This window comes from Camelus dromedarius, chromosome 31 (genome assembly GCF_036321535.1).
Source record: "Camelus dromedarius isolate mCamDro1 chromosome 31, mCamDro1.pat, whole genome shotgun sequence".
NCBI lineage: Eukaryota > Metazoa > Chordata > Mammalia > Artiodactyla > Camelidae > Camelus > Camelus dromedarius.
In genome coordinates this window covers 14,951,245-14,974,266 of record NC_087466.1, presented here as the reverse complement: position 1 = coordinate 14,974,266, position 23,022 = coordinate 14,951,245, and the positions used below count along the sequence as shown (strand labels likewise).

At 49.9% G+C, this 23,022-nt stretch overlaps 1 protein-coding gene across 1 annotated transcript in view; it reads right to left on the bottom strand.

The window, feature by feature from the left end:
* Window positions 1-23,022, bottom strand: part of SRRM4 (serine/arginine repetitive matrix 4) — a 140,639-nt gene that overhangs the window by 1,527 nt on the left and 116,090 nt on the right. Inside the window, exons 8-12 of the mRNA XM_010998689.3 lie at window positions 20,007-20,163; window positions 6,710-7,014; window positions 5,160-5,363; window positions 2,236-2,346; window positions 1,543-1,683 (exon numbers count right to left, since the gene is read on the bottom strand). Coding sequence (XP_010996991.3) covers window positions 1,543-1,683; window positions 2,236-2,346; window positions 5,160-5,363; window positions 6,710-7,014; window positions 20,007-20,163 — 918 coding nt within the window. The remainder of the gene's footprint in view (window positions 1-1,542; window positions 1,684-2,235; window positions 2,347-5,159; window positions 5,364-6,709; window positions 7,015-20,006; window positions 20,164-23,022) is intronic.

The window sequence follows — 23,022 nt, the reverse complement described above, 5'->3', positions numbered from 1 at the left end:
ACACAGCGAGGCTGGGCTCAGAGAGACCCTCCAGCTGGCAACAAAATCTACATCTAAACTTTAATCATAGTTTTGTTTTGCTATTTTTACTTTTACTAGGATATTCTATATATGGCAAATGGCTGATTTTCCATTTCCTGTAGAGAATCAAGTTTCCTTTAGAAATAAATGTATGGACCTCTAAAAAGGGGCATTTCTATTTAAAGAAAATTAAGTAAATAGTACACTTAATAAGCAGAGGAGGCACACGTGGTGGGTGACTGAAGTCTGGGAAACTCTGAATGGGTTCATCCATACGGACTACTTGGGGCTGAGGAAGGAAACCAGAGTCTTCTGGAAATGCCACTCTCTTTATCTCAGCCTTCCTCCAAGTTCACCCCAAGGACACCTCTGAAAGTTAAGGCAGTGGGTGTAGGGACTCCCTTCTGTGCTAGGCCAATGCAGGGTATTGTGTGAAACATCTGAGTAGATGACACCGTCACCCTGTCTCACTGTCTTTTTCCTCCTCCTGGTCACCTCCAGGGAGGAAGCACTGGGCAGCCAGGTTCCCCCTTTCTTTGTGGGACTCTGGACTGAGTGACCCTTGGAGAGCCAGGAGGAAGGCCAACTGATTGTCAAGAGCCATTTTTAAGGCAGCACTCAGCCATTCTCTCCATTTCAAAGCCTGAGAAATTTGTTTCCACTCAGACCTCAGGCTTCTCTTCTAGGCTCTTCTCATCTAAGACCCCACGCGTTATAGACACCTTTTCCACCTAGTATGACCATTCAGTCCCTCACGATGGCACACAGTGGGTTCTGGTGCATTCATATCTTTGTCCCCTTTCATTTCGTCCTTGTGATACTCCTGGGAGTTATTTCCTCCAATAGTTCATGGGTGAGGAAACTGAGATTCTGGGAGGTGAAGAGACTTCCCCAGCTCACCTGGAAAGTGGCACAGCCAGGACTCCACTCCACGGCATGCGTTCTCCCTTACCCACCAGGCCTCCTTCCAAGTCCTTCTGGCACCTAAACAGCGCTGTCTGCCCCTTTACACTTGGTTCTCGGTATAATTACACATGGGTCTTCTTAAGCCTTGCATCTGGGCGTGTGGGTCTGAAGGTGGAGGTCTGTGGCCATTGCCTGGCTCCACCCAGAGTCCAAGTCCGGTTCTATTCCTTGCTTTGGCCCCCGCTTCCAGGCCAGACCTCAGTCTATGGCCCAGCTCTGCCTCCCTGGCCCCAGCCGCATCCATTTTCCGGCCACACCTTTCCCGCCACTCCGGATTCCTCAGGCTGCTCCCCACCCCCTCCACACAGCAATCCCACTCTAGCCCCGCCCCACCCCGTCCTAGGCCATGCCCGCTTCTCCCAGGCTGGTGTTCGGGGTGTTCATTCAGACAGAGGCTTCGAACAGAAACCTCTTTTCAATGGTTGGGGAGGTCCCTGAGTTCCCACAATACTGAAATCCAGCCCTAAGGAGGCCTGGGTAGAGCTTGAGGCCGGAACGTGTGGGAAGAGGGCGGCAGTGAAGGTGGAGACGGTACCCCGGCCCACCTGGCCTCACCTCGTTATCCTCCGCGCCTCCAGGTGGCTCGGGGAGTCTCTCCGGCGCTTCCGCATGGGCGAGTAGGACCGGCGTCTCCGACGAGCTCGCTCGCGCTCCCGCTGCTGCGAGTCCTTCTCGCTGTACTTGGGGTCCCGCTCCCTGAAGGGGTGCGGTGAGGGGGCGTTACTAGGGAATTGGTGTGGGCTGGCTTTTCCGTGTGAGCGAGTGGGAGAGGGGCACTCACTTCTAACCTGTACCTTCCACCCGTCTGTAGCAGGGGATGCGGTCTGCGTGGGGCTGAGGTGAGGGGGTGCGGCTGGGCATGTGTCAGGGCGTCGGCCTTTGAAGGTGGGTATTGCAGGCGTGAGGATGAGAAAGTTAGGTGGGCCCAGGTGCAGAGTAAGAATCAGAACACAGGGATGAGGGGTCGTTTTAGGTGTGTGAAGAGGCGCAGAGCTGGGGATGTGAATTCTGACGTGTGGCTGTCGGAATATTTAGAGTGAGGACATTAGGACTCCAAAGATGTGGTTCGGGCCTCACTGCCATTCCCAATAGGACAAAGGGAACCACTAGGGTGCTTAAACATCTCCCCATCCGTAGGGCTTGACTTGCGAGGAAAGGGCGGGGCTTGGGAAATGCTCCAGAGAGGCGAGTCGGCGAGGCGGAGCCTAGCCCGAGGGGCGGGGTCAGTCCCGGGGGGCGGGGCGGTACCTGCTGGGGCTGTAGCGGGAGTAGCTGGGGCTGCGGCGGGATCGAGAGCTTCTGCCAGGCGGGCTCCTCTTGCCAGACTTGGAGGAGTAGCTGGGAGAGCGTGAGGAGGACCTGGAGGTGGGGAGACAGCCTCTGCCGAGCCTGCTGAGCTCCGCAAGGGTCGTCCTGTCTGTCTAGCGTTGTATTCAACCGGTCCCCAGGCCTTTTTATTTCTGGAGGCCAGGCACAGGAACCAAGCCCTTACCTGAGAATGAAATCCCCTCCCTTTTGGATGGTTAATAATAATACGACAGCTTCCTCCTGTTGAGTTCTTACCATCCTGCCCACTCACGGGCTGTGTGACCTTGGGCAGGTGATGTCTCTGTGCCTCTGTTTTCTGATCTGTAAAATGGGCGTGATGGTACTTACCCTATAGAATTGTAAATTGTCAGTAAACTAGGGTAAATCATTTAGCATCTTGGCACAGAGCCAGCACACAGGAAATGTTAGCTATGATTGTTAGCTATTTACTATGTGCCAGACTTTGAACTAATGTTTTGTGTGTATTACCTCCTTTAATCCTCAGCAGATCCTAGGATTAGGTACTGTGATCAATCCCATTCTATACATGGGAAACAGAGGCACAGAAAGGTGATGTAATTTGTTCAAGGTCACTCAGCTGGTAAGGGATTTGAACCCAGGTCTGTTTGGCTACAAAGTGCTCCTGACGTCTGCTAGACTATGTTGTTGTGCATCCAAATTACTATTGCAGTCTTCTTCCCTCTCTGCTAATGCCTCCCACTTTTAGAAAACTACTCCCTTGGTTTCTCTACCGGTTTCCCAGGAGTGTCTACCCTTCTTTCTCCAATAGTTTCATCTCACATATGCTATTTGATCGGGTAGTAGTTACTGCCAGGACTGGGAGGGATTACATGGCCACGTGCTCAGTGGGAAAGAGGGCTGTGATGGATTAGCAATGTCTGCTATGGGCACAAGAATGAGCAGGAGGGACACTCTCTCATGCTCTGTTTTTGTCAGCTTTCCCTCCCAGGAACACTAGCAAAATTTTCCTATCTACTCCTTTCAATCTGAAAAGAATTCTTGCTATCAACTGCCCTCACCTAGGTGTTCCTGAGTCTTCTCCTGCTTTCTTAGGTGATCATAATAACTATGCCCATTAAATACTGCCCTGGGACTCTGTTCTTACATGCTGCCCAGGGTGATGAAAGGAGTCTGGACAAGGAGCAGCTCCTCCAATCTTAGTGCCCTGGGACAGTGGCTATGGCCCCTTGAAAATTTGCTTTTGCCAACCTGCTCTTTGGCTATACATTGAGAGATGTTATAAAAAGAGTCAAGATGAAACATATTTTTGGACACGTTGAAAGGATATCAGGCATGTTTATCCCCTACACCACATAGTGTCCCTTTTCTGTGGAGCCATAGGAGGCAGTTTTCATACTTAAAAATCAGAAATAACTGCTCTTCCAAGCAACTGGTTCCAATTCTATCTTTTTTGTTAACAATGTAACGGGGCAATCTCCCTTTTTGCTTTGTCTGCCGGGGAGCTCTGAGTCACATTTGCAGCCCACCTCCAGAGCAACTCTAGTCATCCCTTGGTATCTATAGGGGATTGGTTCCAGGAGCCCCTGAGGATACCAAAATCTGCAGATGCTCAAGGCCTTATATATAATGGTACAGTATAATGAACATATTGGCCTTTCATAACCAGGGATGTGAAACCCACAGATACAGAAGGTTGTACAGAATGGTAGGACAGGCCTCTGGCACTTAACCTTCCTCCTGATTTAATTTTATTTCTCTCCTATTTTTCCCTGTTAACTTAATTTGCTCTTCTATTTATACATCTACCATGTTGAATATTTCTGGCAGCTTCCTTGCCTCCTTATTTGAAATGAACTGGCTTTGAAGTAATCACCTAAGTAAGCAACTCTTTTTCGATTGCATGGTTGCGAAAGAGGAACAGCCAGGGCGCTGTTAGAAAATTCCTGTTTATAGAGGGAAGCTGGACTCCATGAAGCCATGAGCTGATTAGATTGGATGGAATCTTCCAATTCCTGAGATCTCACATCTCTGCATTCTGCTATATCATTATTCCAGTTGGGAAAATCAAGCAATAACCAATGGTTATTGGAATTGAGTGGTAAAATGCAAAAATGGGCACAATCCTTCTCTCTGTATCCATGCCCCTTGTGATGTGACATTGCAGCTCCTTCCATTAAGAGGAGCAGCCCTTGCTTCTATCTGGGTTGTGATCTTGTGACTTGCTCTGGCTAAGACAGTGGCAGAAGAAGTCATGTCTGTTCCAATCCTAGGAATCCCTGCATACTACTGCTCTCTCCTGGAGCCTTGTCATCACCATGTGAATAAGCCCAGACAAGCCTGTTGGAATACGTGAGGCCACATGGAGAGAAATGAATCAGCCGGGGACATCCAAACCAGGCAGCCCCCAACCAACCACCAGCTGATGGAGGAAACAGGCATGAGTTCAGAAGAACCACTCTGCTGAGCCCAGCCCAAACCACTGGCACACAGAATCAGAAACGAAGTAACTACTTATTGTTAAGGATGCTGAGTTTGGGGGTGATTTTTATGCCCTGGAAGATAACTGATGCACATGAGCTCATCCTCATGCCAATAAAAACAATCAAAATTGATATTATGTTCCAAGAACTGATCTAAATGTTTTATAGTCCTCAGAACAATCCTTCAGGGTAAATATTGTTATGGTTTTCAGGTTTTCATTTTGCAGGCAAGGAAATAAGGCTCAGAGAGGTTAACTGACGCACAAGGCCACCAGCTAGTGGCTAGTAATGGACAGAATGGGTCTTCACACTGAAGTCTGTCTTGAAAGGACATCTCCAGTCACTCTAACTAGCTCCCTGAGGAGGGAAGTGCTGCAGGGCCAAGGTCAGAAGTGTGCTTACCTTTTCCCAGAGGAGGTGGATCGGCTCCTGGTGTACCTGGGGGAGGCCCGGGGGTTTGGGGATCGGGAGGAGTGACTGGAGGAGTGGCTGCTGGCGTAGGAAGAGCTGCGGGAGCACCCTCTCATGGGGGAGCTCCGGGCTGTGGATGGAACCAAACTGGACTTCTTCACCTCGGTGCATTCCAGACATGGTGACTGAAATCCTCTGCAAGGGGGGAGAACGTATGTTAGCACTGGGTGCCCGCTGGTCTGGGGGCATCTTGAGCTGATACTCACCTCCCTACCTTTGGGAGGTAAGTCTGGTTGGGGGACCTCCAGTGTGTTATCACAGCCCCCAGCCTCAATGCCTCTCCCAACCCTAGACGGCTCAGCTGGTTTTATAATTTAGCTCCTTGGGACCAGGACTCATGTCTCTCTGGACACTGTTTCCCAGCACCTAGGACAGAGCCTGATACACACATCCTAGGTCATCCATAAACAGCTGTGGAATAAACATTTCGAGCCTCTAAGTGTCCTGGGCGCTTCACAAGCATCATCTCATTTAATCCTCCCAACAACGTTATGAGGTTGGCACTTAATATCCTTTATTTACAGAGAAGACTCAGAAGGGCTAGCTACCTGCGCAAGGCCACCCAGAGTCTCAAACTCCCATCTGTCCAGCTCCAAAGCCCATGTCCCTGCTACCGTGCCAGCCCCTGCCTTCACCGTCTAGGGACCCCCTGATTTAGAGCTGCCGTCTCTTCCATTCCGCCCTCTGCTCATAGCTGATAGGACATAAATAGCCATGGATTTAAAGATCATTTCTATTTCAAAGTGAAAGGCTGGGTCTGAATTATTTAATTTGGCTGTCCACGTAGATCAAATTAAACAGGGAACTGCTCATGCTATGCAGGCTTAATGCCAGTTCTGGAGATAGATTTGTGTTTCAGTCCTGGTGCGCCAGCATCTCATTAACTGAGTTTCTTAACTACGCGGAGCCTCAGTTTTCCCATTAGCTAAAAAAGAGGTATAATAGTACTAATCCCGTAAGGCTTTATAAGGAGTTTAGGAAGATTATCCAAGGAAAGCATTTGGCATAGTACCGAGCATTTAGTAAGGGCTCCGTAAATAGTAGCTGCTATTATTGTTGTTGTTGTTGTTGTTGTTGTTATTGCTGTTCTCAGTACTTCCCGCAGATTGCTCTGAAATATATCAGTACATATCTGGGAGTATCACTGCCTGTTTCTGGAGACACTGATGTTTGCTCTGATCCAGCCCAGGCTCCCAGCCAAGCTTGGGTGTGACCTGAGCCAAGGATGTCTGGAGACAGGCAAACCCAAGGTCAGGTCCATGTGGGGATGCCAAGCTGTTTGTGCAGGACTGAAGCGGGCTATGTGTTGTGGACCAAAGGTGCTGTGCCCTGGAAGAAACTTTTAACTGCTTTAGTGCTAAGCCTTTGACCAGCTTCCTGAAACTGTGGCCGGTACGAACACACTACGTGTGTGGTGCACAGCGCCGGACTGACATGGCGGCGCCCAGGCGGGACCCCCTCTCCTGCCCAGGCGCACTGACCTTGACTCTCTGCCCCTGCTGGTGGGGGAGAGGTTCTCCAAAGTGGCCCCCTTGTTCTGGGGTGAGGAGGTGGTGAAGGAGTTCCCTGAATCCGAGGTGTTGCCGCTGTTGGGGTCCTGGCTCTTGTTCAGGCCCCCACTGGGGCTCCCCTTCTCCGGACCCCGCGACCTGGCTGAGCTGATTTGCGTGGAGGGTGGCGAGGAGGTGTCGTTGCCTGAGTCGTACTCCTGGGAGCGTCCTCGGGAGGTGGTGAGCGGGCTGGCTGTTTTGGTCAAGAGGTCAACAGCAGACCCCGACCCAGTGATCTGAAAGCAAAAACACCCATTGGACCCGGCTGAGCGCCGGGCCTGTGGGCTGTGTCTAAAAAACCAAGAAATGTTTACCATCATGATGCACTGTAACGAAAGGAAAGAGAGGAGAGGAAAGAAGAGACGCCAAAAAACAAAAGCACAAATTCCTGAAAGAATACCACAGAAAGGAGATCTTTTTTTTTTTACCCCCTACTAGGATAACTGGAAGGTTTAGGTATCATGCAGAGAAAAAGCATGCGATCCAGATTAAACAAAAGAAAAAAGGAAATTATACAAAATTTAATTTCTAGTGAATTAACTCAAACAAAAGAGACAACTTAAGAGAAAGGGGGGGGTGTAAACACCCTTAATCTAAAACAATAATAAAAATAAACAAAGAGGGTGGGGGAAAGAAAGGAGACTATGGGCCTGAAAAAATGTATCTTGGAACTTAAAAACAAAATGAAACAAAAAAGGAGATAAAGCCAAAATTTTAAATATCAACCAAATCCTCAACGAATTTGACTTTTCTTTGTTTAAAGAAAAAGTCGCCTGAATAGAACCCTGAACAAATATCACATGGGGAAAAGAAATGAAATAAAGATGAGAGGTTTTTATTTATTTTTTTAATATAAAGTCAAGGTCATAAAATAATATTTTAGTAGTTTTCAACTAAAGGGGAAAAGAAAGGTGGGGGGACAAAAAAAAATGGAAGTCAAATTGTCTGACTGAAAACAAATGAAAAAAAAGCTCTCTACAGATTTTTGCGTGTGTCCTTTTCCCCCTGGAGAAGGTAGCTAAGGCTCTTGATTGGCTTCTAATAAATTCTCTCATGTCTTTGCGGATTATATCCACTTACCAAGCAAGAACTCCTCCTTTAGTAGGTAGGTAAGGTGTAAGAGAAAGGGAAGAGCGGGCAAGGTGAGTCCATCATTAGAGTCGCAAATGACAAGAAAAAACACACACCTTTCTGTACATCCTCACACTTGGCCCTGAGCTTTGGGTTTTGCCTTTTCAGTGTTCTTGACAGGTGAAGCATCACTTCCGGTTGGTTTCCTCAGTCAGGGGACCTCAAGCCATCAACGCTAACCTCGTCAGTCCCTTCACACCCAAGCTGGATCAAGAAACCCTTGCTGAAAACGCAAATGGCGGCTGGAGTTGGCATCTATCTTAAGGTGTCAAGACCAGGGATGGGGGGGAAGGACAGACACAGGGAGGGTGTGCTTCCAACAAATGGCTCTGGGGGGGCTTTGGGGGTGATTGGGAATGAGGAGGGGTCTCCAGGATCCTGTGTGGGGCTGATCTAGGACAGATCAAGGAACAAAGGAGGTGATGGAGAGCCAGCCCTCGGGAAGGCTATAGTGGATTTAGAAGCACAATGGATGGTTTTCTTTAAACATTCAGACCAGTCTTCTGGCTGGGATGACATAGAGGGTTTGGTTCTGGTCCCCACCAACAGTACCACAGAAGAGGGACCTCTGCGCTGGGTGTCCTCCAGCGATAACCATCTCCAGGGGGTGAGAAATTTGTGGGGCTAAGAAGGCACCACTTGGAAACTACACCCCCCTGGCACCGAGATTACTCTCTGGGTACCTGAAATCCCATCATTCTGTTCAAATGGCCCCTGAGCCCGCTTCCAGGCTCATCCTTGGAACTGTTCTCCCAGGGGTAGACCATGCTTCAAGTGTGCACATCCCTGGTGCAAGCATGGCCATGTGAACAGAACTTGCGTGTTCGGGCTGAGGTGTCCACGTGCACGTGTGGGAGGGAGGTCCATCACCATGTTGGAGGGTGCAGGATGCGGGGCAGGGGAGAAGGGGAGGGGCCAGGGCTCCAGGGCAGATTCTCCCCACACTGCCATGTTGTGGCCTGGCACTCAAGGGGTCTGAGATTCTAAATCCAAATCTGACCTTCCAGATCATTTCAAAAGTATGTTTGCCAAGATAAGGGGACGTATGTCATCTAAAGTTTGCTGGCTTGATTTATAAACATTTATAGCTATAGTATGTGGCCCTCTTAGACGCTTGTCCCAGGCCCTACAAACGTTAGTGCGGTCTCACCATCAAAAGCCTGCTTCCCCCAGCCCAGTTTCTCCCGTGCTCCTTGGGCCTAAAGAAGGGGGCCTTTTGGGCTTTCTTAAGGAATTTTTTCTGCCTTCTCAGCAATCGTTCATGACGGGGAGATACAGAAACACCACAACTGTGAGAATGACTGAGACGATGCCACCAGCTCAGGACGTCAGTTCCTGGAGCTGGGGAGGCGGGATTTCCTTTGTGGATTCTCCCAGGAGGCTCTGCGCACAGACAAGGTGACGATCCAGCTTTACCAGGTTCCACCCAGCACAGTTACCACTGTTTCTGCTTGGCAATCTGCCTAGCTTTGCTGTGGGACAAGGGACTTCAAAATGACGTTGCCCAAGTAGGGTTTTCTAGAGTGAGACTTCTTTAAAAATTAAGGTAAAGGCCCTTTGTCCCGTTCAGCTCCTTTTGGTCTTCCCGTTTGCAGGTTGGATGCCATATTTTTCCCACCTCTGGGAGTTCGGTGGCAACATGTGCATTTCCATCGCCTCTGTCGGGAGAATGAGGAAGCATCATGCCAGACAGTTGGACCCTGGGACCTGGGATCTCAGGCTGGGGCTTGATCTGGGGATGGGCTCATGGAAGCTTTGCCTCAGAGATGGTGAATGTTTCGTAGCCAGTATATCACGAGTGAATGAGGCAAGCCGTCCTGGAGGGAACCAGGCTGGACTATAACTCGAGTGAATGGGCCTATGAGTATGATGATTTCCATTATCTTGTGGCTGGCTGGCTAGCCCCTAGGCTAGGCCGTTCCCACCTTGACTACTAATTTCACAGCATGTGCCCTGTTGCACCATGGGTCCCCAGGGGCCAGGATGTCCTGAGCAGAAGGCTGCTCGGGGCTAGTGGATATAGAAGGGGATTTTGCCTTTTTCACGTCCTCAATCCCACACTCTGAGCTCATGGGGCCACTTTCAGAGTGTCCCTACCTGACTGTGACTACTCTCCACATGTAACTTGTGTGATTTGAATTGAAAACTCCATAAGACATCGTGCTTTTCCATCATCACTGGCAAACAGAGACAAAGGTACTAATGAAATACTCTCCTTGGGTTGATCCTGGTGCCTGAAAATACCATCTTCTCCTGCTTGTTCAGAAGTCTCATTTCTTTGGATGGATCTAAATTCTTTGACATTTGTGACAATGCCCTTTACAAACCAGCCCTGCATCCTCCACAGATCTCATCTCTTCCATACACCTCCTGGCCCCCCACAGCCTTAAGCCAATTGACTGGATAAAGTTCTCTTGGTTCCGCCATTACAGCTTGCTCTCCCAACCCCAGGCCATTTGCACATGCCACCCCCCCATCTAGAACATTTCCTCCCTCTTCCTCACTTCACATGGCTAAAGTTACTCACCCTCCAGTTTATATATCACCTCCTCTAGAAAGTCCTTTCTGAGCCCCAGGCCAGGATAGCATAAATCTCTTTCTTCCATTTATTCTTTCATTCATTCACTCATTCAAAAATGAGTGGCTTCTGTTTGCCACAGTACTGTTACTCCCTGAGGTAACTGCTTGTTTTACTGCCTGCCTCTGCATCTGGGTGAGAGCTTGTTGAAGGTAGAGACCATGCATGACTGGTTCAGTGCTCTACCCACCAGTACCTGGCACAGAGAAGGTGCTCAGTAAATCTTGCTGAATGAACAAAGCTGCTTAGAAGTTTGAGCTGGGAAGCCTGGACCCATCCTAACTTAACTCATTGGTGGAGATAGCTGGGTGACCAGGCCTTGTTGGGGTCCAACAGAGTGACTGCCAACTCGGGAAATTAAATGGATTTTAAAGGAGGGACTGGCCTCCAGCACACTCAAGATAATTCTAGGAAAGTAGGTGGGCCCCTGGCTGGAAAATTGGGGTCTTGAGAGCAGCTCAGGGCTGGGTATGTGAGCCAGAGAGAACCTCTAGGATCAAGTTTTGTGTCCTGGCCTGTGGCAGAGAGCAGGCTCTTCCTCCCAGCCCTCCTCAGACCTAGGGCCCTCCGAGAAAGCACACGGGGGCACCATCAACAGATACTCAAGTTCCAGGCTAAGGTGAGACGTTCCAGACCTGAGGAGCCTTACAGAGGAGCCAAGCGGTGCTGCGTCTCCTTCCCGCCTTTGCCACCCTCAGCTGTTTCGGGAGTTCAGGTTAAAAGATGCACTGGGTCTGGCCACTTGCACATCACAGGGCTGCTGGCCCACACAGTGACTTTGTTCTGACGCTACAAAGGTCTCCTCCTGGATCAGGAATTAGGAAACAGCACCCCCTCTGGCCAATGAGAAAAAAGACAACACCTTTACGTGGGCTGAAGCCGCCCCAAGTCAGTTTTCTCAGCTGCATTGACAAAGGGAAGGTAGGTGGGGTTTAACTCTAAAGCCAGTCACCCCTGTACGGGGCACAACCAGCAGAACATAACATCCCAAGCAGGTGCTGGGTATGCAAATCTTCTCACTCTGTTTGACTTGCTTAAAGGATTATTTTGAGGGTCGGGGCGAGAGGTGGTGGCCTGATGACATTCACTCCAGCTTCTCCCAGCTGAGCTCTACTTGGTTTTGTTTTGACAAGTCTTGACGGTCTGTGTCTATATTTCCAGGTGGTAGAGACGTCTTAGTCAATTCAGTAGGGATGTCTGGATAGTTTAATAGGCTCTTAGCCTCAGACTCCACTTTCTCCAGAGCTCTGCATTCACCCCACACAGAGGAGGAAAGATACAATTGAGGGGAGCCGAAGGCAGACTGTGTGTGTGGGGGTATGTGTGTGTGGGTGTGATGCCAAGACAATGCAGAGCAGATCTTCAAGTCAAGGACATCATGACAGGCAGACAACAGAGGCCTCTGTGCTCTTGCAAGAATTCTTGCCCTTGTGTCCTGTCCCTGAGTGTCTCCTTCCTAGTCAGATACTCACTCCCACTCCACCACGTAAGATGCAAACTGCTGCCCACTGGATGCTGACCTGAGAGCATGGCTCGCCCCTGCTCCTCCCTGTCTCTCAGAATTCATCTTTGAGGAGTTCTTCTTCATCCATTGGGAATTTCTCTTCTAATCACGTAACTGATCTCCGCCCCCGTATCCCCAGCCTAGCTGCAAAAGGGTCCTCAAGACGCCTGCTGGGAGGAGTCATCCTAGACCCAGCGCTGTCCAGGAACAATGCCCTCCTGGTACCGGGGACCCCAGTTTAAGACCTGGGACCCTCAAACCAGGGCTTTCTTCTTTGGTCCACTCTGACCCCTTCCTCCATCTCAGCCTTGCCCTTCCTTTTATGTCTTCACAAAGGCCTATCGGTGGGGGGAGGGGGGCTTGGCGTGAAAATTCAGTTCCTGTAAGATTGGCTTAATCACCAAGTGAAATAACACCTGTCTTCAAAAGGATTCTCCTAGAAGCTGAGGCAGGAATTTGGATGCTAGCAGTTTGAGGTCCAGTAGCCTCTATAGGGGAGTGAGGCAATGAGATGGGGGAGAGAAGGATCCAGATTAAGATCTGTTATCAAACCAGCTGGAGGACACTTGGGAACCAGTGCAGAACTGGCTTCAGAGTTAATCCCAACCAAGGAGGGAGCTGGGGTATTGATACATCAATTCCCCACCGCTCATGGGTTAAAGGCTGCTCCCCGGGGGTGTCAACTCTCTAGTAGGTCCAAGCTGCCACACAGCCCAGCACAATGGTCTCTGGCAGCCAGAGAACATTACCCGGTAGCTGGAAGTCGGCAGTGTGTGAGGTGGGGAGGGTGAGGGGATATAAGCAGACAGCATCTGTCTCAACACTCCAAATCACCATTGGAAAACTGGCAGGCTGTGTTACACTTTGTTTCAGATACGCTTTCTTTCACCCACTTAGGAGCTAAACAAATTCATGTTCGACAGTAAATTTGAATGAACTGTCAACATTACAGAGTGGGGCAGATTCACATAACAACCCTATTTCTAGTTCATGCTGAAAAATAGGAAGATCTGGCAACACTGAGTCCCCATTCCTGCTTGGTAATAACTGGCTGTGAGTAATTGCAGCTGCCCCTGTCAGGCAGGGCACCAGCATTCCTGGCCCCAGGCCCCGTGCGGGTCCCTGCAGCTTACATCTATCAGCTGCCTGGCCCCTGAGACATCTTCGTCTCTAAGTGCTCGCTGCTACCTGGATCTCTCTGAGAGCAGCACAAACATGGTGCATCTTGTGTGTTTCATGTCTCCCTTCCAGAACCAGGAAATGGATTGTTCCATCCTCCCCATTTCTGCCCTTTCAATCCCTCCAGGACGGTGTCAGGGAAAGCCACCAGGAGACCAGAGCCATGAAGCCGTATCCAGACCCCAGAGCTATTACAAGTGCTTCCCTTCTGGGTCAGGATCACCAATCTCAGATATGATTTTTTTTTTAAAGGAACAAACTGCTTTTCACAAACTCAAGGCCACTGGGAGAAAACAAACATATACATTCCCTTTATTCTCCTGGCCCCCTCAATGTGAAGCTCCAGTTTTTGTTTTTGTTTTCTTTTGAACTCATAAGCTTGCCTCATTTCCTGGTTCCTTAATATACTCAGTGTTAACACTTGGGTTTTTCTAATAAGTAATTAAATCCCCCACCACGAACTCCAGCTCCCAGTGTTTCACTGGGAGTCTCTCTCAGCCCTCCAGGGAAGCCGGCACTGTTATTTATTGTTTTCGTTTCAAATCATTATTTAATCAAGAATGGGGAAAAAAAGGCAACCTCTCACTTACACTTCAAAATTTAATTTCAGCTGAATTCCGAGATCAAGAGGCAGCACGGCCTAATAGGTTACAAAAATACAATCAAGAAGAGAATTCCAATTAAACTGAACAAGTCCATTTACCGAGCTTCAAATGGCCCCATGGAGAGAGATGGCCATAAATTTTTTTTCCCTCCCTGCCATATGGGGGACTGGAAATTCTCATGTGAACGCAGCGCTACATGGCAGAGCTTTTAGCTAGAGGGTTCTGGTTATTTCTTCTTTTCTTTTTTTAATCCTTTTGTTTCACAAAGACATTAAGTTTATTTTCCTCTCTGTTGTTCATCTTCCTTTGCACACTAATTTGGAAGACAGCAAAAGAATGGATTCATTGACCTGTTAGGAGTTCATTTGAGAGGCGGCGGTGGGGGATGGAGAAAGACAGGGAGATCTGCTGAGGGTGGCGGAAAGATGCTGAAGTTCTTAGGGCTAGGTGGGCCCCCAAGGGGCTGTGCGCTGAAGCTGACCTTGGACCCAGGATGAGGTCTGGCCTCCTCTCTCCCCTCCCTCCATCGGGAAGCTGAAAGGGACTGGCAGTTTCAGCCTCGCCATTTCTCCGAAGCCCCTCCTGATGGCCCTCAGCCCACTTGTTCTCGAAAATTTCCACATGCATCCTGTTAGGCAAACTGTTCATCAGCCCAAATAGAAACCAGAAAAAAAATAAGTTCAATGGAATGGGGTTTTCATCCAACTAAATGCATTTGCTTTTAAAGCCTCAGCCTTTCTTCTGTGTCTGTTCCACCGTTTCTGCTGGAAAATGTCCGTCATTAGAGAAAATGGTGGTTTTCTTTTTTCTGTCCTTGCTTGGCAAAAGTGAAAGTGGGCAACGCTCTTCCATTTTTCCATCGAAAAAGAAATAACTGGCCCCACAAATCCCCAAGTCTCACGCCCCCACCTTCTTCTGCATTTTGGCCCCTTCTCTCCGAGACAATGGACAGCACTGGAGGTTGAACCTCCCAGTTTGAGCAAGAGCCCGAAGGCTTCTGCTGAACGTGCGAGAGCCTGGGTCAGAGGTCGGAAGGCTGGACCATCCAGAGCTGCTCCCTCAGCCTCATTTTCCCTGTTTGCAAAGTGGGGAGCATACCTCCATTCCGCCAGCCTCCCGGAGCTGTTCTGAAGCTCCCCTGAGCCCTTGGATATGGTAAGCTTTCTGGGGCCAGAGTTACCTCAAAAACACCATGTCTGGGTTTATTTGGGACAAGTTTAATTAAGCCACCGTGATGACACAGAACAGCACTAGCAATCGCTCTATGTGGAGTGTTCCGTCCTGAGCCTCGGGCTAAGTTTTTCTCACAGAACAGAAGCTGCCTGAGGGCAGGAACCTGGTCTGTCTTGCTCACTGCTATCCACCCAGTGCCTGGCACACAGTAGGCGCTTAATGACTATTTTAAAAATGAATGGATACCTTATCTCGCCCCCTCCTCCAACCACTCTAGGAAGTAGGTATGATTATTTGTTCAAGGTACAGGTGAGGGCACGGAGGCCCAGCAAAATCAAAGGACATGAGGGAGGTCAAGTAATTAAGCCCGTGGATTCTGAGGGCAGACTTTCTGGGTTCGAATCCTAACTTCTCCATGCAATAGCTGCCTTTTACTTCATTTTCCTAGGCTGTGGTTTCCTCACTGTAAAACGAGGATGCTAGCAGCAGCTCCCTTGGAAGACTATTACAAGAAATCAATGAGATGACACAGGGAAAGAAGTCCGCCTAGCACCTGGCACGCAGTGGGTGCTCAGGAAGCATGAGTTGCTGCTGTTACCCAGCCTCACAGGGAGCTGAGCTCGAGAAGTCCGGGGTGTCCCGATCTGCTCCAGAGCCCTGTCTTCACTGCTATCCTCTACCGCGTCCTCCTGGTCACACATTTCATGAGGTCCTCTTTTATGGAACCCCAGTTCTACTTTTTTGGGGAGTGGCATCTGTGCAGGGTTTTGTTGCCAAGGATTCTGTGGCAATTGTTGGCTCAAGCTGGAGGCAGAAGGAGGGGAAAAGGAGCCTGCCCTCTTCTGGGTCCAGCTTCAGTCTTCATCAGCCCCTTTTAGGTTCCTTCTGCAGTTAGGGCAGGCTTAACAGAGAACCCCATGCTACAGGGAAAGGGCTTGGCCAAACCTTGGGGCTACGACCTCTCTATCATCCAGTTGGCCCTCTGGCTATCAGACTAAGCTTCTGAGATACAAGCCATGATTCATACCAGCTCCCCTTTCTAATTGGGCTACCTAACCCACTTCACCTCTCTGAGCCTCAGTTTTGCCATCTGAAAAATGGTCATAATCATTGCATCTATCTAAAAGAACTGTTTTGTCAATCAAATGAGGGGAAAAAAAACCCGTGTAAAGTATGTGACCGTGCCTGGCATATAGCAGTATTTCCCCCTCCCTTCATTCATCAGTCATCTCAGTTGGGGGAACTCCTATTCAACCTTCAAAGCCCAGCTCACATGTTCCTTTATTTGTAAAGCCCTCTCAGACACCAAGACCTCTTAGACACTGTCTGGTCCCTCCTCTGTGGTCCTACTACACATTGTACTTGCTTCCATCACCACCAGGGGTGATACACAAAATATCCAACAATTGGTTGAGTTGAGGTACTGCCCCATCTGAAGGTAGCTGGTCTTGGCACTGAAGGGTTGTCAGGTAATTACTTTTTAGCTGGGTGGGGGTTACACCCCCAACTAGGGTGTGAGTATTTGAATATTTTAACAACGGAGGAGGTCCTGGTGCTCACTGACTCAGTCTCAGCCCTGATGGCAAGACTTACCCTACTGTACTGCAGCCTCCTGTTGATGACTAGACTGTGAACTCTGGAATTCAGGAAAAGTGTATTTTCATCTCTGTGTCTCCCTAATGCCTTGAGCAGAGATGACAGAGTGTAGATAAGGAAAGAATGAGGCCATGAAGGGTTGACCCTTTGGGACCTTCCATTTGGATTTGGGCTCTGACCAAGTGAGAGGGCTTCAGGTTATTTTTAGCTCACCAACTAGGATTTCAGCGAGACACAACCCATATTTGCATATTCATATATGCAAACAGGGCCCCTTGATGTAATGTACCAGTCTTAGACTTTTTAAAGAGCTGTGCACACGAGACACGTCTAATGGAGCATGGTAGGAACCAGGGCATAGAAGACCCTTCACTCCCGGGAATTCTGTTCACCCCTGGAACCCCATCTCCTGCCCTGGAATTCTACCTCCATCCCGACTGCAGTCTTCATTCCCTGCTTCCATTGGCTAGTTTCTCGGTTGTTGCCTCCTCTGCCCTAACCTAACCCTCACCCTAATTCCCTGCCCTGCTTGCTGACCTCCTATCCCATCTCAGCATTAACTGTTGTGCACTTTGTTTTACAGTTTTTACTTCCTTATAAGAAGGTACAGACTGTTTCTTATTCACTGGATCTTGAGAGTCACGTCAGAGCTGACCTTTTACAGATGTTCAGTAGATAACAGGTCGATCTCAACAAGTGATTGAACAGGTGACTCAGTGACAATGATTTTGCTGTTCTCTTTGGCTGAGAGTTTGGCAAAATCTTGGGGCCAGGACTCTTAGAAAACCTTTGGTCCAACCTGGCATCCTCCTCCCTCCCTGCCTTTGCAGGAGAGGGGATGAGAACAGGCCCAGCGTGGAGAGTGCTCCGAGGACCAGACTGGGTTGGGGCGGGGCATCCAATGTCCCCAGGAGTCAGGGTGAGGCTAGCCGTGTGGGCTGCAGCTGCCATCCAGGACGGAAGGGCTGAAAGCGAGGGAGGCAGGGGTCCTAGCTCTAGTCTCAACTCGTGCACCGACTAGCCTGGGCCTCGAACCATCCTACTAGGCCGACCACTCCACTACCAGGACTACCATCACTCCAACAGCTACTGCTTTTATCGCTACTACGATTTCCACTGCTAACACCCCTGCTGCGACTGGCCACGGCCAGCCGCCCTTACCGAGCATCTCTGTTACACTCTCAAATTTCTACTTCCATTAACTCATCACACCCACCCAACACCCCTCTATGAGGTAGGTCTTATGACTGTCCTCATTGTGCAGATGTGGAGAAAACTGAGGCACCGACACTTTATGTAACCTGCTCGAGGTTCTACAGTTGGAAAATACGGAGCCAGCCCCTGGAATGTCACCATCGTAAAAACCCGCTCCTCTGCAGAGTTCTGTCCCGTGCAAGCCCTGGGCTCAGCTGTTCACAAAACCATTTTGCTTTCGTCCCAACAACAAGGCTTTTGAAGAAGAGACTTATTATCTGCATTATTTTTTTGTGACAGATGAGGAAACTGCAGCTCCAAAAGGTTTAAGTAACTATCCCTCGCTTGGAGCCAGGATTTGACCACATAATCCTAATCCCGTGTTTTTAACAACTCTGACTTGCTGCAGCCCATAGCGGTAATTTCTTGTCTGCGAGTTCCGGATCTCTTTTTGAAACTGGGGCGTTGAGTGAGTTGAGCTCTCAAGGCTTCTGCCTTCGGGGTACGAATGAGTTTTCAGCTCTTCTGATAGGATCTGGGCCCACAGTGGACATCATCACTTTAAGAACCAATAGCCAATCTGGTACCTCACTAGCTGTGGTTGGAAGGACCACCTTTTTTTTTTTTTTTTTCCACATCTTGGACCTGACTGATTAGGAAACCACCCCAGACACAAACCCACTGCTCCCAATGGTAGTTTTTAATGAGGGTCCGTTGGGGGCACCACATGGGCTGCCACAAATACCATGACCGGGGGACCGGGTGGCTTTTACTAACTGAAGAACATTCTTCTACCTCTCATGGCTCATATTTCAAGTTGATTTCTACCTTTGTAGCCATTCCCCTGGGAGACAAGTGGGCTAACCTTGCTCATCGTCCAGCGGAGGCTGGAGTGGTAAGAGGATTTATCCAGCCAAGCCAAGACTTGAACCCAGGCCTCCGGACTCTCTGCCTTACTGGGAAGAAATTTCATAGGACATTCGGGGAGGGGAGAAGGCAGGTGGGCACCTTCCATCTGCAAATATCAGCAACTACAGGCAGCTCTACAAAGGAGGGGCCTGGGGAGAGTTGTGGATGTGTTCAGCGAGGCAGAGGATTTGGGCAAAATTAGACCTTGGTGATACAGGGTGCCTTGGCTGGTATAGAAGAGTTGCCCAGAATGCACAGCAGGTAAGAACTGTTACGGCAACCAGACCCAGCTCGTAGCCACCGTCACCGTCTGTCGACCTTCCAGTGAGAGCCCCTGAGCTGCTCCTTACACCCACCGCACCCTTTCAAGGGAGCAGCTCTCTGAGCTGCCAGCCGCAAGTGTAGGCTAAGTCAGCGTAGACTCTCCTCCTGCCTGTGCGTCTGTCCCTCTAGAAGCTACAAAAGGCCTTTATATATTTTACGTTATTGGATACCCCGCAACAATCCCATATGGAAGTGGTCTTATTTCAAATTCACCAATGAGAAAACTGAGTTTCAAAGACATTAAGTGACTTTCCCAAAGTCACACAGCTAGGAAGTGGCAAAGTTGGGACTTGAGTTCAGATCCGACTCCAAATCCCTTGCTCAGGAAACTTCCTGGCATCAAACCCTCTGAAGTCACATCCCAGCCCCTCCTCGGTGACCCAGGGACCATTGTGTGATCCCATTCAGTGCCGGGTTGTGAAACTGGATTCCCTCTTGCTTTGCTCTGTGGCGTCACCCCAGACCCTAACCTCTCTGAGTCTTGGCTTTTCTGTCCCATCCGTGGAAGGGACGAGTGAGGGCAGCTGTGCCCTCAACTCCTCGAGACCTTGCATGGACACGAGAGGACACAGGTCAAGTGCTATATGAGCTCCTTGGAGGAAAATTCTCGTCTACATTCAAGGCTGTGTTTATACAAGTGAAATCAAATCCCAGCTGCAGCCTAGCTGGCGTCAAAGATGCAGACTTCACTGCAAAGCTGGAGCGCCTCTGTTACGTCAAGGACCCCTCTTTCCTTCCTCCCCAAAGAAACCGCCTACGGTGTCTGACATGTGCATTCCTGTAGATGTCACTCTGGAGACCAATATATATTTTCAACATTTCCCTGATAAAAAGCCCCCCCCCCAAATCCCCAAGCCAAGTGCTGCCAAAGGCTGGCGAATGAGCATTTGGTTAATCAATGGGGAGGTCTGAGATGGGTGGGGTATTTGCCCGAAACTGAATCAAAATGTGTGGTAGGCTGCCCTGAACTTGTGCCTCCACCTCCCCCCAGCGTCATGGCCAAGACTGGCAGAGGAGGCTGTGCGGAATACTTACTACACCCCTGGCCGACAGGAAGCTGAGCATCTGGAGGGGCTGGCTGGGCGGGGGGCTGGACCGGGCCTCAGGGCTGGCCTTGCAGAGGGTCTTGGAGCAGCGGCGGGAGTGCCTTCGGCGGGACTTCCGCCCTTCCTCTGGGGACCGGCCGTGGTGCCTGGGTGTAGGGGAGAGAGACCTGAGGGTCTTTTAATGGGGAGCATGGCACAGAGGTGGCTGAAGGACCAGCAGGATCTGAAGACAGCAGAATGTGTTTGGGTGTGTCTGTATGAACTACATGTGCATCTATCCATCCATTCATCTATCCATCCATCCATCCATCCATCCATCCCTCCATCCATCCATCCATCCACTTACCCATCCATCCATCCATCCATCTATCCATCCATCCATCCATCCATATATCCACCTACCTGTCCATTCATCCATCCATCCATCCTCTTATTTGTTCACATGACAACTGTTTATTCACGCACCTGGCACTGCCTGGGGGCTGCAGATGCAGCTGTGAAGACAGGAAGGGTCCCCATTCAGTTTACTGTCCTTTGTGTGCTTGTGTGACTGTCTGCCTGCCTGTTTGTGTCTGTTATGTGACTGTGTGTATGTCTGGGTGTGTCCATCTGTGTTTTCATGTGTTTGTCTATAAATATAGCTGCGTATATCTGTGTGTCTTCGTGGATGTGACTTCACCATCTGTGAAACAGAGGCATCTTATTGACTGTCACCCAAAACTTTTGGAAAAAAAAAATCTGACAAAAAATGACAAAGATGCCTTCTGTGAGCTTGTCGGATCTAGATTTGGTTGTCCGTCTGCAGTGGAAACCAAAGCCCTCTCTGACTCCCTGGAAAGGGCATATTTGGACTCTGCATTACCCATTAGCTCTGAGTCATAGCAGTAATAAAAATAACACCTTACGGATTTGCTTGGCACTTGTAAGCCCCTCTGAAGGTGCTTTCCCAGTCCTCTCTACAACTTGAAGCCCTAGGGTAGGTATTACTTTCTGATCTTCAGATGAGAAAGTTGAGGCTCAGAGATGTTTAGGGACCTGCCTGAGGTCACACAGCTTGTAAGTGGCAGAACAAGGGCCCCTGTGGAAACCAACGCCTCTGGTTCCTGAGCTGGAGTGTCCCTCTCTGCCCTGGGACCTCCAGATCATTTTTCTATGGAGTGTGTGGCCCAAGGGCCAGCTCCCAGGTTGCTCCCATGCCGGCTGGAGTGTCCCCCAGCCCAACAGGCACTGAGGAACTGGGGCTGCCACTCCAGCAGGAGATGTGGCAGCAGAAGGAGGGCTGCAGCTGGGGCTGCAAGGTGAGGCATTTCCCTGAGAGGTAATCTCCGAGAAGGTCAAGTGCGGGGCACCGAGAGTCTGCAAGCAGGCCCTGCACCATCCTCCGGCTAGGCTGGGCTGGAAGTGAAGGGCTCAGGTTTAGTCATACAGACCTGGGTCCCAGTCCCAGCTCTGCCAGTCACCGTGACCTTGCTCAGACCCCTTTGCCCACCAACCCGCAGTGTTCTCCACTATAAATGTCAGAAATGCAGCTGAGCTCAGGGCACCAATGCCCTCCAGACAAAGCCCACTGGGAGTGCGCTGTGGCTGAATGAGCGAGCATCTTTATGGCTCCCTGCAGGGACGGAGAACACACACCATGGGGAAGTGGAGGATGTCTTTGTCCGAGGGCGTTAGAGAGAACCCAGGATGAGCGTGTGGTGGGTGCCTCTGGGGAGCATTTAAAGAACTGGGGCTTTGTTCTGGATTGGATGCTGCCAGAAAGTGGAGGTCATTCTCTGACTGGGTGTCCTCATAATTATCCAGAAAGAGGGAAGACTGACTGAGGTCCAGGCTATAACTGGTAAAGAAGCAACAGTCACTCATATCCACCAGGCTAGAGAGAGATGCTGGTCTCTTCTGTGTTTTGGACAAAGTTTCTGTTTCATCTGGGCTCAGATCTGATTCCAGAAGGATCTTGTTTCTGTCTTGATCACATAGGGTCACAGAGCAGCCTTGTCTGAGGGGGACATTCTTTGAAACTGTCGCTGTTCAGTGGGGACACCAAGGCCCCCCGGGGATGGTACCAGACGCCAGGGGCTGCGTCTCCTTCTTAAATGCCTTCACTCTCGGCTCCACATTCACCTCGCCGGCGAGACTGAAAGATGTCTGCTGCCTTGGCCCCACCCCATCCAGCTTAGGTCAGAATGTCAAGAGGTGGGATCCAGGCCCTGGCATCTGTAACAACTTCCAGGTCGACCACAGCGCCGCCAACGCGGAGAAGCCCTGGCCTAGCGCGTGGTGCTGTCCGGAGAGGAGGAGAGAGAACGCACTTGAAACCAGGCACAGTGGCTGCTTCGGAGTAGAATTTAGATAAATACTTCTCCTCCTCCTTCTTTCTCTAGACATTCTGATTTAACTGGGAGGCGCCGGGACCAGGATAGTGAGTTTTTTTCAGTCTCCCCAGGTGACGTGAACATGTAGCCAAGTGTGAGAAACACTTAAGAAAGAATGAAGGAGCCTTTGGCTTTGGGAAGCTAGCCTGGTACCATCAACGAGACCTGGGTGTTCCCGCCGGACACAAACAATTTCAAATGTCAACGTCAACAAAGCCCCACCCCCTTCTTCTGCTTTGTGTTTTTCTCATCCACAAGGGCTTCCTCCCCCTTCTCAGGTCGGGAGAGCCAATGTGTCAGCATAAAGAGAGTCTAGGTTAGGAGAAACCTGACTCAGGAGGGCCTCAGAACCAGGTCCTTTGTGCTGTGTGGCTTTTCATAGGTTGCTTAGCTTCTCTGTGCTTAGAAGCACCCTAAGAGTGCCAAGCCCAGCTCCCCAGTTCAGTCCTAGCTCTGTCACTCAGTAGCTAAGTGACTGGCAAGTTCCTTAACCTCTCTGTGCCTCAGTTTCCTCCTCTTTAAAATGAGGATGACAACAGTGCCTGCTTCGTTGGGTTGTGAGGGGGTCATGCCATGGACACTGGAGGTACTTAGCACCTCAGCAGGGCGGTGCTAGTGGCACCTAGGAAGCAT